General features: G+C 47.1%; 1 protein-coding gene across 2 annotated transcripts in view; it reads right to left on the bottom strand.

The window, feature by feature from the left end:
* The window catches only part of LOC144153554 (synaptotagmin-15-like), a 168,658-nt gene that overhangs the window by 47,056 nt on the left and 105,442 nt on the right, over positions 1–16,160 (bottom strand). For both annotated transcript variants that reach the window (XM_077685179.1, XM_077685183.1), the window contains exon 3: positions 2,246–2,464. In XM_077685179.1, coding sequence (XP_077541305.1) covers positions 2,246–2,464 — 219 coding nt within the window. The remainder of the gene's footprint in view (positions 1–2,245; positions 2,465–16,160) is intronic.

Genomic DNA, 16,160 nt, shown 5'->3' with positions numbered 1-16,160 from the left:
TTGTAGATGGTCGACTGTGAATGACAACCGCGTATTTCTTACAAGTTCCTCATTCACTTTTTATAGGCGTGCGCCTGGTAATCCTTTTACAATGACGTTGCGACCTGAGAAGATGGTGGGGACGGGGGAAAAAGGGAAAAAGAGAGGGCGTTGAATCCACGCATTGGGTTGTAAGATATAAGAGAGACTTATCTTCAGTTCTTAGAAATAATGCTCGCGTGATTGCAGATTATTCCAAGAGGAATCGAAAACATAGAGATTGCCTGTTTTTTTTTGTGTGTGTGTGAAACTGTTGAATGATGCGCATGTCCTTCTCCACTATCACCCCTACCTACTTTGCTACCCCAGATACGGTCTGGGCACCTTCGTACACTAAATGCCGCGGAAACCATGAATTTTGACCCATGTCAAAACAAATCAAAGATGGAGAGTACCGCACGACACATATATGCGTCAGACGTTGCAGGCTATCTTTCTCCACGTACCTGCAACAAAGTTTCGCTAAGGCCGCGTGCACGAACCAATAGGTGTTACCACTGGTGTTGGGGCATTGGTATGGCCCACTCCACTGGCCTAAGCCATAAAATCTTGTATGGATATGGGGGATGGTTTGGGAGTTCACGTCAACGGTAAAGAAGTTAGCGATGCAGGGATCAATATCATTGAAAAAAATTGAAGAAAACGAGCAAGGAAAAATGACTAGTGCAAAAGTGCGCCCACTGTGCATGCTCAGGCCACACGAACTCGGGCCAGACCCTGTAAAAAAGCAGGTGTCCAGAGCTCCTCAGCGAATTTTTGCAAGAGTTAGCCGTCCCACGTTCGAAACCAGGCTGCGTGAAGCACCTGCACGTTTAGATAAGATGAGTGATGGCGTGGGGCTCCTTTGCCTCACAAAAGGGAACGTGCAATCGGCTTGACATGCAAACAATGAAGAAAGCCTGCCCACGTCTAGACAAGGGGACAGCTCTTCTTTCTGCCGTACTTCGGGAGCAATTCGGAGGAAATTGAAGCAAAATAGTAGCTAACTCAACTGCCGTCGGCCTACTTTGACACAAAGCAATCTCGAAAGACCAATCACTACGAACCACAGAGTAAACTGAGCGACTCATCTCCTAGTGTGAGGTTTCACTTCAACATATGATGCGATCATTGCATTATGCTTTGAGAGGTATCAATTTTTTGGTTAAATCGCATGCTGGAGCTCGCGATTCGCTTAATTCCTTCGGCTGGTGGCCAGTGACCTATACCCTGTTCAAGACTGCCTTAACTCAAAGTAGACCAAGGGGAGTGTTTAAGAGAGCTTGTCAGTTGACCATTAAGTTATTGCTGGCAACGGTAAAAAACGTTTTGCTGGCTTGAGTTAGCTTGAAGCTTCAAACAAATTCCCGAGGTCATGTACCATTCCTACCAGGCCTGAGGGGGACAAAGCAGTTCTTCTTTCCTACTGAAATGAAAAATTAAAGGTGGACTGGTTTCCCCTGTCACTTTTAATAGCTAGCTGCGCGATGTTAATGTGCTAGCGATGACAATTTTGTAGGATTTTTTCGTCCAGCGTACTGTTTAAATACTCGGTCGGTTGTGGTGTATTCATTTCGAAATCCACGTTCTTCGTAAGTTAATTTCGCGTATGCCATATTAAAGCTGCACTCTGCGGCAATTCCGTGGTTCAGTTTCACCGCAATGCACACTATTGAACGACACATGCAGTCAACAATGAAAATTCGGCGAATTACGACGACAAGTATGTGATTTCAGTGAAAAGATCGCTACGCGCTTTGGAATCACGCAATGCAAGCATGGAATTCTGCATTGCGGAGTGCCACAGTGACGATCGCACTTTTGAGTGAAATTTTATGAACGTTGCTTTCATACGCCAGATTTTCCTTGTTGGCGGCACGGATTGGTTACTCGAGTGTATAATTGCGGTGCAGATAAACCATAGGATTGCCCTAAAGTGGGGTAACCCAGAGGCCCGCGAAGGTTCAATTCATTGTTTTTGTAGAGTGCGCTGTCCTTTCAAAATGTCATCACGCGTGCTGAAAGGAAAGATGAGCACCCCCCTCTAGGGTATTTGTGCATTGCATTGCGGAGAGTAGGAAATTTTCCGCCACGAGGAGTAGCGCCCCACGAGGGGATTCTCCTCCTCGACCTGCGGGCGGGCTCGTTCTCCTGCCCATCTCTTGCAACGCAGAGCCACCCGTGCTCCGATCGTCCGACGGCGCAGCAGCCCTTCGGCGAGGCTCACCCGGCGTTGCTGCCCTTGGGCCCCAGGTTTCCGACGAGGCCCTCGGCCGAGGGGGAGCAGAAGGAGTTCCACCGCACGAAGCCCGGCCGCGCCACGGGTTGCACGGGCTCGACCACGGTCAGCTGCGCAGGCGTCACGTCGAACGACTCGGGCGTAAGCAGCGAAGGCCCCGAGCCCAGGCCCTTGGCAGGAAGAACTCCGCCCAAGGACTGAGGCAGCCTGCACCAAGGCCGTCGGCATACACTTACAACCGTCTCCACGGACTCTAGAGCTGCGCTCCAATTCAAGCTGTCCGAATTTTTGTCGCGTGTGTACGCTTTGAAGCCCCAACACAGACTAAGTTTAACTGGTACAGCTACATTATTGGTGGAGCAGTTGCTAAAGCGTTCTGCTTGGTCACGCGAGCCGCTGGTTTCGCAACCTGTTAACGCGGAAGCTTCTCTTTGTGGTAGGGGCAAAGTCTCCAGTTGCGCGCCTGTTACGTAACCCCTGGTGGCTATGGTTTTTCCACGTCAAATCATCGATTTAATTATGCGCTACTGGAAGCATAACTGGGCTACTTGCGAAATAGTGGTGTTCACACATGTAGCGGGTGGTGTCCGTACATGCGTCTCCAATTCGCACAATGAACGGGATCGTCCCCTTCTACTCCCAGCTTGTGTGAGGAGCGCCATGAAACACCACTGTCCCACATCAGGAGCGGCATGGCGATCTTAATCCAAATTTGAGCCCACCTCACCAGCGCAAGGAGCCATTGTCTATCAGATCTCCATAAATAGGAAGGGTGCCACGCTACAATAGCAACCCTGGTAATCTTAATCTAACCTCAAACAATTAGAGAACATGGAACACGGGTGAAAGAGGGAAGACTCATCAGTCACTTTCTCGCCCTGCCGCTGTGAAGTCCCGGAGACTAGGTTACGCGAATGACGGCCACCAACAAACTCACCACCCATAAACATGGGGGCGCAATTGTGTTGGCGTCCCTCGTTCTATTCAATTGAATCGTTTGAATGCTACCACGGAGTTAACATCCGCATTGTGCCTTTTTTTTTTTGACACCCCAAGGACACCCTACCATTGACGTCACTGGTGACTCTGCATAGCGGAAAATTGAAAAGCTTGTTGGAACTGAGTTGAGAGGGGTGTTAAATACTAATTTCTTCAAAGTCAGACACGGATGGAAGTTGTTTTCACAATTCCTTGAAGAAGAGAGAAAAAACACCGTTGTCATTAAACAGAATGATGGGATCTGATGTCTTTTCGCTGAAGCCAAGCGTAGGGCTTATAGCATTGCATATCCATACTGCCAAGGTGCTTGAAAGGGCCGGATTTTTCTAAAACTGTTATTTTGAATACATTCTGTCGCTATGCCTGGTACGAAAGAAACAAGAGACGAAAAAACAATTGGATAGCTCCAACTACGACAAAGTGCAGGCCAACTTCCATCAATCGTAAACAATGTATGGCTGCAGCTGTCAGCATTCGGAGCGAGCGAGCTAAATCAAGTCACTGCAGAGGATGGCAGCCTCGCTAATCGTGGCGAAAATAGAGCGTAACTTGCACGTCATGCACGCACACACGTGCACACACAGAGATAACGTAAACACCCTTCCACGTCCTTGCGCCATCTGTTCACGAACGAGGAAAATGTGTGTCGGAAATCAGAGTGCCTGCAGCTACCGCAAGCAATAAAATTTCAGCTTCCCCACGTGACTGAAGCAAAACATAACTGTAAGGACAAGGACATAGACATAGCTGCGTTGAGTTTAAGCTTCGTTGGGCGTGCCACCCGCGTCACGTCTCAGTGACACCAATTACGCGAACGTGTTTCGACTGGTACCGTTAGTTCTATAATGGTGCGTGCACCGTTGCATTGATTAGCACGACTATTTTTAAGGGACAATACAAGGTTTCAGTCGTTTCACCAATCAGTTGTTTCGCACCAATAGATTGCAGTGCCCTGCATAAGAATACACCTCTAGCGGTCGCAGCGGTTTCTCTATAATACTAAAAGCGTGAAAACAGGTATCGGCACCCAACACTTCTGTTCGCACTACGATTTGTGCCATCACTAAGTGGGATGCCAAAATGGCACCAGTCGAGCTTCTTGAAAGAAAATGCGCAGAACACACGACAACAGAGGATAGAAAACACAGGAGGGTACGTGCGCTCTGTTTTTGACAATTCTGCGCCATTTTAGTAACAAATCCACTCCAGCTCGTACAACTTTTCATTTTGCTGAGTGATCGAGCTTTTTTAGCCTTTTTCCGATATCAAACTTAACGTAAGACCATGCTTACGTAAAATAATAAATTTGGACGCTTTAGTTGAACATACGTTTACAAAAAAGCGTTAACTTCAGCTCTGTAAGCATTACCCGACAGGGAGCTTACCTACCTCGTGTTGTAGTTTCCTGCTTAAAGGGACAACAAAGCGACGTTTTCGAACATTACTTATGGATGCATTGCTCAGTTAACTCCTTCAAATCATGATATGGCTGTTTAGAAAAAGTCCAGTGCCATAGTTCCTCAGCAATGGGCATAAGAGAAAACGCCATGCACCGTTTGCGGTCTGAGGTGCGTTTTCATGCGACCTCGGAGTTGAAAATAATTATCACAAACCTCACACTTAATATCAACCTTGTGTTTGTTCATGCACGGGTTTTACGGGTTAACAATGCTAGCAATCTGATAAATCTAGCCCTAAAGACTTACCCATGAGTCGTCTGAGCCACCGTCATCCAATCGGAGAGCAGGGTGGTGCGAGGAAAGCGGCCCATTCGAACGCACCTTCTTCGTTAAATATGCGGGTTCATCGCCGGGAAAAACTCAGAACATGGCTTATGTAGACTAGAGTTCATTCTGGTAAAGGTTTCAGTCCGGGGTAAGACAATGTTTACTGCTTACTTCAGTGCCCCTTTAAATTTTGATTTCGAGACATGTTTTACCTGGGTGAAATATGTAGTGTAATCAGAAGACTTGTGACGGTGGACGCGAGTACTATTACTTGTTCCAACTGCCAGCGTACATACATAAACCGTACAAACAGTGTGTACAGCGTGCAGGGCAGAAAGTTGCAAAAAATGGGTGTTACTGGCGGAAGCGCCGAGGAGGCGAAGCTCGCTGTTGGCTCATAAATGCGAAAGCATTCATTGTATGCCTCATGAGCCGAAACACAATTTACCATCCCTCCCTAAAGAAAGTTGAGAGAAACGCGAAAGCTAAAAGTGCGCCCATCCTTCGCTGAAACCTTCAAAGACCGAAATCGCCAATGAAGAAAGAACCCATGCGACGATTGTTCGCGTACCAAGTAAACGCATCTACGAACGACCTAAATGCATGCCGATACGTTTTTTTATGAGATAAAGGTATACGTACTATTGCACTCCTGCTTCGTGACCGATGCGTGTACTGTCTTATCTAGAACGTTCCACTTTCGCGATTTTCAAGTAACCGTTTTGACACAATGGAAGCCCGGTTTCACGCACGCGTCGTGTGTCCGAAGATCTTATCATAGCTTTTCGGTCGACCACACGGTCTATGGGAAAATGCATTAGTTTTTTTAACAGAACACAGTCGGTCCCACGGAGTGAGATAAAGAGGAGCGCCGACTTCGCTCTCTCCGACGGGCCATTAATGTCCCTCACTCACGCAGCACAGTGTAGATGGCGCGGCGAACGGCGCTGTTAATCGGCGTTCCCCGCGCGCCGGAGCCATAGATTTGCAGGATCCTGCTCAGCCAGGCGGGCGCGACGGCGGGACCCATTCCGCCAGCTTTGTCGTCTGCTTCAGCGACGCTTGTTTTGGGCCTGTATTGCGCAGCTTCGCGTCCGTTGCGCGCTTCCTTCGCACGGGTTGATGAGCATGTTCGACAGCACCTCCTGGGTGACCACTACCTCACGAAATGAAGTTGTCGTACGGTAAAGATACCGCAAGGGTTGCTTTGCAGGGCGGGTAAACAAAATGTAGAAACCACATACAGACATCTGGCCAGTGGAGCAACGCTACCGTTTGCTCACTGCGTGACACGAATGGGAGTACGTCCCGGGAACAGGTGAATACAAATTCGGTTGAGTTCTACATTCATCACAAAAGCCGACAGAAGCCAACTAGTTCTGACAACCAGTGATTTTAAAAGTGCCCGCTACTTTTCGCCATTTGTAAACTATACTTACTGGCTCAAGCTCGGTATGAATGCTGACCAGTCAGCTAACATGCAGAATTGATTCATTATCTCTGCCCGTGTCGCGCGGAGGTGTAGCGCCGAGCCTCTTTTCTTCTCGTTCTGGAACTGCATACGACAGTGTGCATTCCATTATGCGTAGTGCACACCAGACTACTGTATAGTGCACTGCTCTCCTGAGAACTACATCCAAATAGTCGAAAGCAGCTTTCTCCTTGCTGTAGAACGCACGTAAAACGCGGAGTGCTGCTTGAACAATGATGATTGGCGCTAGGTGCTTCAGAAGGCAACAATATGTTTGAAATCACCTTAACTATTTGAACTGCATAAACAGCTGCTCCTTTCATAAGTTCATACTAGTGGAGAGTATTTCCGAAACAACCACGGCTGGGTACGCTGGGGGACGCTTCGAGAAACTTCCGTATCACGGCTGGCTCCACAGCACTTGCCGCGGCGGATGTCGCGGCGGAAGGAAACAAGCCGCTGGGGAGAGCGAGAAAAGGGAGAGCAACGTACAGAGGCACAACGATGAGAGGGTTGCGACAGAGGAAGAGAGCAAAGTGAAAGCTGGGCTATAGTGCCTAGAATATACAGGCACTATAGCTGGGCGGCCGGTGGCGAGGGGACATTATCGGCCCGCGCAAATGATTTTTTTCTGAGCCACAGTCGGCGTTCCTCTTAATCTTACTCCGTGGTCAGTCCCACTAAGAAAGCTTTCGCTTTAGAGTGCGGCGTCGTTGTTGACCGTCGATAACGGATGGGATGGTGCCAAAAATCGCCGATGTTGCACAGAATAATAATAATAAAAAAAAACGCTAAACTTGAAATCTCGGATCGAGCACAACTCATCATAAAGGTTGCTGCTACAAAGTAAATTCGTGGCTCTAAAAAGAAAATTGGGTGCATTTCGGTGTAGATGGGAACCGAACCCCGGTTTCCGGGGCGTGAGATGAGCACGCTATACACCCCGACGTCGCGGTGGCTCCGCAAATCTGGTTGACTAGAGGCGCGCCTAGCGCGGGCGTCATCGGGCATGTGACGGCGCAGCCAAGGGAGAAGGGGCGCGTGACGGCAAGCGAGGAACAGGTGCACCCAAAGTCCCTTCATAGCGCTCTCGCGCACCGCGCAGGTCCACGCCCATGCCTAAGACAGGATGGAGGGGCTTTAGGCGCACCAGCCACGGAGAACGCCGATTCTGGGGAAGTAGTGGCGTGAAGTGTCGCCAGTCGGCCTGTCGAAGTAATTTGTGCCGTGTCGCGTGACGGAATGTTCTCATTCGTAGGATAAACCGCTAGTTTCGGCAGCGGCTAAACTCGGTCTACTACGCATATGCGCCACCAGGGCCGAAGTGCAGTAGGTGACGAATGCCGCGAGGAGAGCCAGGAGGCGAGGAAAGGGAAGCGAAAAAAAAATCCAAACACAATGCGGTAATCTTGCATAAGTATAGCCAGGGGAAGCCATGATGCCTTCGCGTTCAAAGCACGTATGTAATTCCCGCATGTTTCTTGCTAACTGAGTTGCATATAGCTAGGATGGAAGGATAAAGAGAGACGAAGGGAGCAGTGAACGCAATGTGGTTGGTCGTAGGGATAATGTGTGAAAGCAACCAAAGAATCTAACAAAAGGTATAACACAGTCCGGAGAGAGAGAGAAAGAGAGAGATGAAGTTTGGTGATGTTAGCGGAACTAAGATTCGTAACTTGTTACGGCAGATGAATATGACGAGAATGATCATGAACATGATGATGATGTTGAAGAATTTGATGCGCACTGATGCGTTCCCTCATCTGCAGTGTCTGGTCGAGATCTGTGTTTCGCAGGTACGGGATTTTCGTCACGCATGAAGCCCGCTTGGGACACGACACGTTCTTCAGTTGAATGTCTACGGAAAGTGGCAGTTTCAAAGACACTACGAGGGAATTTCTTTGCGCACTGAATCGAACACATTCGCCTGGCAGGTGCTGCAGGTTTTCGCACACATCTCTCGCAGTGTGGGCACAGTGGCGACGCAGTCCGTTTTAATTTGAAGAGGAAGAGTCACGTGCCGACATTCATCCGCATGCGGCGTACTATTGCTTCTTCCCGCTCGAATAGTCCAGGTCACGGTCCTGGAGGATGCAGAGCATGTATTTCAGGCGGTGATAGTCGTCAGGGGCCCCAACGTCGACGTCTCCCGAACCAAACAAGAAGTAGTTCATCCGTTTCCCGCCTGAAGAGCTTGGACTGCAGTACTATAGTGATTCCCATCAACCAACCACTGCACACAGGTCATGTACAGACCTACATTCCTAAAAAAAAAAGAAAACCCACACCCCTGACTCGCAAAAGGACAATGACACCGACTGTGGAGGCATCTGTGCAGTACAACTGAAAGACGAATTGTGATGTTCACTGGATATACATCTCCAGGCACACCTAAGTGTAATACAAAAATGTTCATCGCCTCGCACTTTTCATGCGTTTGCCGTGATGACACTATCTCTGTGTCTCAGGCAGGAAATGGTTCACTAAGTTTGTGCTAGACGAAATTGAGTTAAAAGGGGCCATGCAGACAAAACACAATTCCAAAGATTGTCTCGTTAGAATAACACTGACACCGCTTTTGACGCAAGCTTCACTCAAATAAGATATATAATTAAGAAAAAAGAGAATGGCCGTGCTAACCACTACAGTCAAACCCGGTTATAGCGAACTGCAATATGCGCCAGGATATATTCAATAGTTCGATAGCCGAATCCGTCTATAACGAGATTATTGTTACGAGTTCGCAATACGCGGGAATCCCCTTGCCATCTCCGCATACAGAAACAAAAAAAATAAAGTATGTCATTACCATACACCCAGCAATCGATTCATTGCAAATAATAAAGCTACTTTCCATCTTAACGCCATAACTGCCTACTTCCAAAAAAAAAAAAGCGGTGATTTTTGTTTTCCCTTTCGTTTTGGCAGCGTCAACTACCACATCATTCTTTACACGAGAGATTGTGTGCACCAGTTCGAGTCCGTGTCCTTCAATATCGCAGAAATATTGGCGGAGGACATCGACTGCAGTGCCGATAGCACTTCATTAAGCGTCGGACGGCTTTCACTCGCGACATCCTCTGCCTCCCCGGTGCTTTTCATCAGCATTACGACGGTGCTGCTGATGATGACCGCGTCCGAGGTGCTGACAGTGACGGCAACGTCGTCGTCGACACTCAGGAAATCTTGGAAGGACACTCCTTTCGGCACAGCATCGGGAAGGTTGGCGAGCTGCCGTCTTGGTCCGGACTCACTGACTGGGCGGGTTCCGTCGTGAGTTCAGCGCGTCGGAAACAGTTACGGAAAGCGTCGGGCGTCATGTCACTCCATACGAGGCGCAATGTCAGTCGCGGCCTTTGCTCAGTGGTCGCGGCCAATAATCTCAATCGCCGCTCCGAGACCATGCATTCTGGCGGCCATTCTAGACACGCCGAGTTCGATATATCAGATGTGAAGTTCGTTATAAGGAATGTGTTTCACGTGTATTTCCGTAACTGATTAATTTTTGTTCAATATATAGCATAATTCGCTCTATCCGGGTCCGTTATAGTCGGGTTTGACTGTATCTCATTTCCCGCAACAGAACCTATGACGCATTATGGGCAACTGTGAGATTAGCTGAGGCCGGCCAAAGCAAACGCAAGACAGGCAGGGCTTATAAGCTTGCAGAACGAGCTATTTTCGCTTAAGTGTAATGCATATTCATTTCATAGGACTAAGAATGGTGGGGAAGACAATGAAAGTTACGAAAGTATACCTAAACAGAAGTATCAGTGCGCAGTGCTGTTGGCACTAGAAGCACTATGCTTGTTTTCGCTGCACAGCAGCACGCCGCTTTGGAGTTGTCTTACACGACACTGGCCGATTGGCGGAAGCGACGCTGTCTTACGTGACCCTTTTTGCCAAGCATATTCCATGTTTTACGAGGCGATTACTTTTTACTGTAACAAAAACAGGCCGGGGGCAAGTATGGTCAAAAACAAAGCCACGGCGGACAACGGTCCGCGCCTACGTATGGTAGCGCCATTTCGGAGGAGTGACTGTACGCAAGGGTGCAGAGCCTAATGACGCACGGGGACTTGGTTTGAATACACGCTCTTATGACTTCATGGCATACGTCACGAAAACACACGATTTGGCGAGAGAATCAAAATTTTAACCTAAATTTATTAATTTCTCAGTGAATACGGCATCGTTTGATGCCGGACAAGCGCTGGGGGCACTTAAAACACGAAATCTTTCGAATACAACAAACTTTTATTTTGTCTGCATGGACTCTTTAAAGTGTCACAGCAACCCAAGTCACTCAGTTACTCGTGCAACAGCGCTCGCTTATAGATTTAACTTCAGCCAAAAAAGGTAGCAACCCAACCAATCAATGTACATAACAGTAATCACAAAGCTGTCGTTAGTAATATTACCAAAATGGTAACAATAAATGCGTGAACCCTCGTATAACCCTGTGTGGTGGGCTACACCTTGGCTGGCATCCAGATTCACACAGTGGAATGGGCCCTTATTTTATGTCCCTACTTTGTACGACTCTCTCTAGGTGGCAGCAGGTCACGGTTGACCACCGTGTGAGCGGTGCTTCGCTTTGTCTGTTTGTGACACGCTGTTTTACGCTGGTAACGTGGAAGAGAAATGCTCGCTGTAATTAATAACTACTAAGCAAATAGATCCCTGTCACCGAATAACATTTGAAAGAGCTGCTAAAACGAGGATCTTTCCGTTAGAACAAAAATAACTTTTCAGCTTTTAGTGCTCCTCTGATTAGTAAAAATTGGTAGCAATCATTTTACGCAAGTAATGAGTCACAAGTACCCTAGTGAAAATGGAAGAATAGCTGAAAACATGTTTAGGCAGGGTGTTATTTATCGAACTTAGTTATGGGTGAAAACTTCATATATCTTGAAATGCACTTTTAGACATTTGCGTAGGGTATCAATATACAAATACTAATGCGATAAGCTTATGGACAAAGGGGATACTGTAAGGGCTGTTAAAACACCTTTTAGCCAGTTGTCATTATTTTGACCTTGCTAAAAGTTAAATACATAAAAATCTTGAAATTTCTTATTGGACATTTCCGTGAGTAATCTTTAAGTGCAAAAAACCAATGCGATAGCGTCCTGGGCGTTACAGGTATTGTGCGATTTGTCAGAATACCTTTGAACCAGATGTTATTTATTTGACCTCATTACGAGCGGAACTTCGTCAAAAAATATGTTAGGCATTATCCTCCTACACAAAAAACAATACAATTACTTTACTGAAATACTAAAGGAGATGAAAAATAAACGTTTAATCCTCTTATATGCCCTTAAGGTTGAGATTTCGAAGCATTCTGCTAAGGGAGCGTCTACTCAAGGGCAGAAATGTACTATCGTGATAAATTGAAATACGAACAACGGAGCGCGGGGCTTTCAGTACATGCCGCGCATCCTGGCGACGGGCAGCGTATGCGCAGCGCGAACAAGCTACGAGAGTTTGCGTCCAACGTTGATATGGAAACACCGTCGTTCTGCGTGTGAGCGTTTTGGGTTGTCTTCCCATCGCGTTCGGGGACCGCTCACGCAAGCGTTATCTAACTTTGTTGCTGCGATGAGTGAAAGCGGCGCACGCAGCTATATTCCTTTATTTTTTTATTTCATGCTGAGCGCGATGGAAATACGATGATCTTCCCATTTCAAGGTTGGTCACGAACTCGTAATTTGTTCGCACTGCGCGTACGCGGCCCGTCGCCAGGATACGCGGTATGTACTGAAAGCCCCGCGCTCCGTCGTTCGTATTTCAATTTATCACGATAGTACGTACTCTCCACATTTCAAGTCTCTGGGCCCGGAGAGTAAAGAAGAGCGAGGATGGATGGATGGATGGATGGATGGATGGATGGATGGATGGATGGATGGATCGATTGATCGATCAATCAATCAATCAATCAATCAATCAATCAATCAATCAATCAATCAATCAATCAATCAATCAATCAATCAATCAATCAATCAATCAATCAATCAATCAATCAATCAATCAATCAATCGATCGATCGATCGATCGATCGATCAATCAATCAATCAATCAATCAATCAATCAATCAATCAATCAATCAATCAATCAATCAATCAATCAATCAATCAATCAATCAATCAATCGATCAATCGGTCAGTCACAGCAACTTATCTTTACAAGTATAGATATACTGTGCCCGATCCAACATTACACCAAGAATTAAAATTTAGATAACTACTCAGCGCTCCACAAAATTAAGAGGAAGTGACATTGTCGGTAATCGTGTGAAGTTTGAGTGAACATTCGGCTGTTGACCGCGGCGCATTTATACGCGCTGCGCCAAAACTCAGATGTAGACATCTCTCTTTCTTCATTTTTTTATTCCTCTCTTTCACCCCCCCACCCCTGCCCAAGCCTGGAGTACTTTTGCCCCTTTTATTAGCCCCCCACCTTTTACCAGAGTAGACTACTCGATAGTATATTCCTGCAAACCACTCTGCTTCTCAATAAGTACTTCGAATGCGGAAGCATTTTTATGTCGACTCAACACGAAGAAACTCGTCTCTGCGCCTGTAACTCTTGATGTTTCATGCTTTCGCCGCATACGAAAATTCTCTTGCTGTAACTCCCTAGGACGTTCACATTTTCGCACAATACCACTTATATTTCCCCCCGAACAACGTTTTCTCGGCTATGCAGTTGTGTAATTGTAGTGATGCCGACTTTAAAGCGGATCGGTGTGCAGACTACAGAGGAAAACATTGGTTTAATGGAGGTATTTATCACGAGACCCGTCATATTTTCATACACCTCTTTTCCTGCACATAAAAAAAGTCTTCCCAGCAACTAATTTGTGAAAGCAGTGGGGTCAATCTTAAATGTGGCTCGGTGTATGCCGCAGCAAAGCAATGCACGAGTCTTTAAATGCATTAAAAAAAAAGACGCTAGGTTCTTCACACTTTGATATGACTCCTTATATTTCTCTCAGACAAATGTCTTCCTGCAAGACATTTCAGTACAGCAGTAAAGCCAACTTCCAAGGCGTTCACTTTGCAGCGTTTTATATGTGTACGTGGAATACCGTGAAAATATTTAATAAAATCGCCTTGGTTCCTCATACTTTGATATCAAACTCTTTATATTGTCCCTGAACAAATTTCTTCCCGGCAATGAATTTTTGCTTTGCGGGGTAGCGGGGTCTTGTGCAGGTATTTATTAAAAGCGCCTTGGGCCATTATACCTTTTCATACTTTTGCATCACTAGTATTAATTTCACGACGCTAAATTATTTGAATAACTAGTAAGTTATCAATCTTTCCAATTTTTTTTTTGTAAAAAGGGCCACGGCGACAGAATAAAAGTTTCGTTCATTAAAAAGGCTGCTTGCCTCGATAACAGTGAAACCAATTTTATGGCAAGCTTCAGAGAAATAATCGCGATATTAAAGGAAACATATCAGGCAATCAGTGGTTACTCTCCAGTCACTCTCACAGAATTTGAGGTCACAGAATTTGGTTCGTTCGACTGGCAGCTAGCGACCTCAGCCACAGCCAAGAAACATGACTGGACGATTGTAGTGAAGCCTCTAGTTCCGTTTGGTCGTATCACTTGAACGCTAACGTCCAGTTAACCCACTCATGCCTACGTCTTAATGGCGGCCACTACTGCGTCACTCCTGCCCATATTACGCCAATGTAGCGCGAATTCGAAAGTTTTTCAATATTTCTTTCTACTGTGACGCAGTATATGCCTTAGCCCCCTCCCCCTTCAGTGTTTTCATTCCGGCGAAGTCGATTTACTCGGCGCCGCTCCCGGGATCCTCCTCGCCACTGCCGACCGCTCTATCAAACCTGCTATTCCCCTTGCCACCATCGATACATCTTTCACAAGTTGCGCAATCGAATGACAACGGCGGTAGCGCAGTTATCAGGTAATTGCGGAGAATACACAAAAGTGCGGATGGGCGTAAAAATGACCGAAAGCTGCCGTCACCGTGGCCGCTTCAAATTCCGCCTCACCGAGTTGGTGTGAAATGAAGAGCCACTTGCCCGGTTGGAACGCCGGCGTGAGCCCATAATTCTTGTTCAACTTGAAAGGCTTTCCGAGCGACGCCTAAGTATGCGTCCATCACCTGTTGCCGGTTTGTGCGTGCACAGATTGCCGGTGGGGGGGGGGGGGGGGGGGGGGGAGAAGTGGGACGTGCACGCACAGCTAGGCTCCATGCCACTACCCATAATGCCCGTTGCGCTGGTTGGAGATTTAAACGTCTCATGGCTCAATACGTCCTGTCAGCTGTCCTCCGTAATCTAGCAGTTTCGGGCTGGGTTGGTGTTCTATACAGAGAGTAAGATGCCTACGACGGGGGTGGGAAACGGACAGTTAGAATAAAGCTCGAGACCTTCCAGCTCTAACTCGCTATGGTACGCACACATGTCGTTCGCTTGGAGGAAGAGCGGGAATTGAAAAGGCCTCAGACCGAATAGAAGCGTGGATAGACGCGGAAGCAATAGACAGCCGCTGCCATCGCCATTGCGTCCTCTAGTTCCAGCTCGTCGAGTAGCTGCGAATCCCTCCTGGATGAACGGTAACTTTCCCGCTTGGAACGCCGACGTAGAGCAATATTACTTCTCCAGCGTAAGAGGTTTTCAGAGCGCCATTTTCGGCGGTTTCTTTCACTTCTAAGCCCGCGCGCATAACACCGGTTGCCTGCGTGAACGGGTTGTAACGGGGGGGGGGGGGGGGGGGGGGGTGCACGCGAAATTATAGGTTTCATGCCCTTACTGATCACGCCAAACGGCCCAATGCGACGACTTGTCCTGTGTCCTCTCAGTGGTCGAGCGGATTCAGCTGGAGTGTTATGCAGACAGTAAGATGCATATACGGCGCGGGAATAAAATACACAATCTCATTTTTGTTCGTGAAACTGAAGCTTGGGTTCTTCCAAGTTTCATTCAGCTAATTGGCTAGAAAGCATGTTCAATCGCAAATTACAAACAAACATGCTTTCTTTCGTGCACTCCGTGGACTGCATCTAGCTTCGCAGGTCATCCTTCTTCACAGAGTAAAATGGCGCCAATTTTTTAGCTTAAAAAACGTATTCTCTGGCTGGAATGGAGCTGAGTGATTTACCAAAGGCTAGTTCATTCAAACTCAACAAGGTTATATTTTGTCTTCATGGCCCCATGCAGAAATGTAGACCATATTCTAAAAGCAGCCCCAACATGCTACATTTGAGGCAGGTCTGTACGGGTACATGTGCACGGGCACATGTACGGGTACATGCACCCATCGATGTTTTGTGACTCAGAGGAAGTTATCCTGCTGCCGCATGTGCCGCTAAACCACCAGTGTCTACGGCGGTGTATGCATAAAGGGAGACGAGGATGTATAACTTTTTGTTTTAACAAAGACGTCATACGCTTCATACTTTTTTCGGCGTTTGTTCGACGACCAACGATGCCTTGTCTGGTGAGAAAAAAATAAAGCCGCATTTCTATCCCCCGTTTTCCATTAATTTTCTGATGACATTTAAGAGGTCGTCACAAAATTCCCTGACCAATCCGGGGTCCTATCTTCCATTTTACTCGATCGTCGCCATCTTTGTGAGTGTCTGTTCTCACTGACCTGCACTTTCGCCATAGTATTGGCAGGCAATAGAAATAAATTGTTTTTTGATGCATGCTTGGTATGGTGC

Source organism: Haemaphysalis longicornis, unplaced genomic scaffold (genome assembly GCF_048455015.1).
Source record: "Haemaphysalis longicornis isolate Haplotype H1 unplaced genomic scaffold, Haemaphysalis longicornis Haplotype H1 scaffold_1, whole genome shotgun sequence".
Classification (NCBI taxonomy): Eukaryota; Metazoa; Arthropoda; class Arachnida; order Ixodida; family Ixodidae; genus Haemaphysalis; species Haemaphysalis longicornis.
Note: the sequence above shows the minus strand (reverse complement) of the source record. Positions and strands in the feature narration are given on the sequence as shown.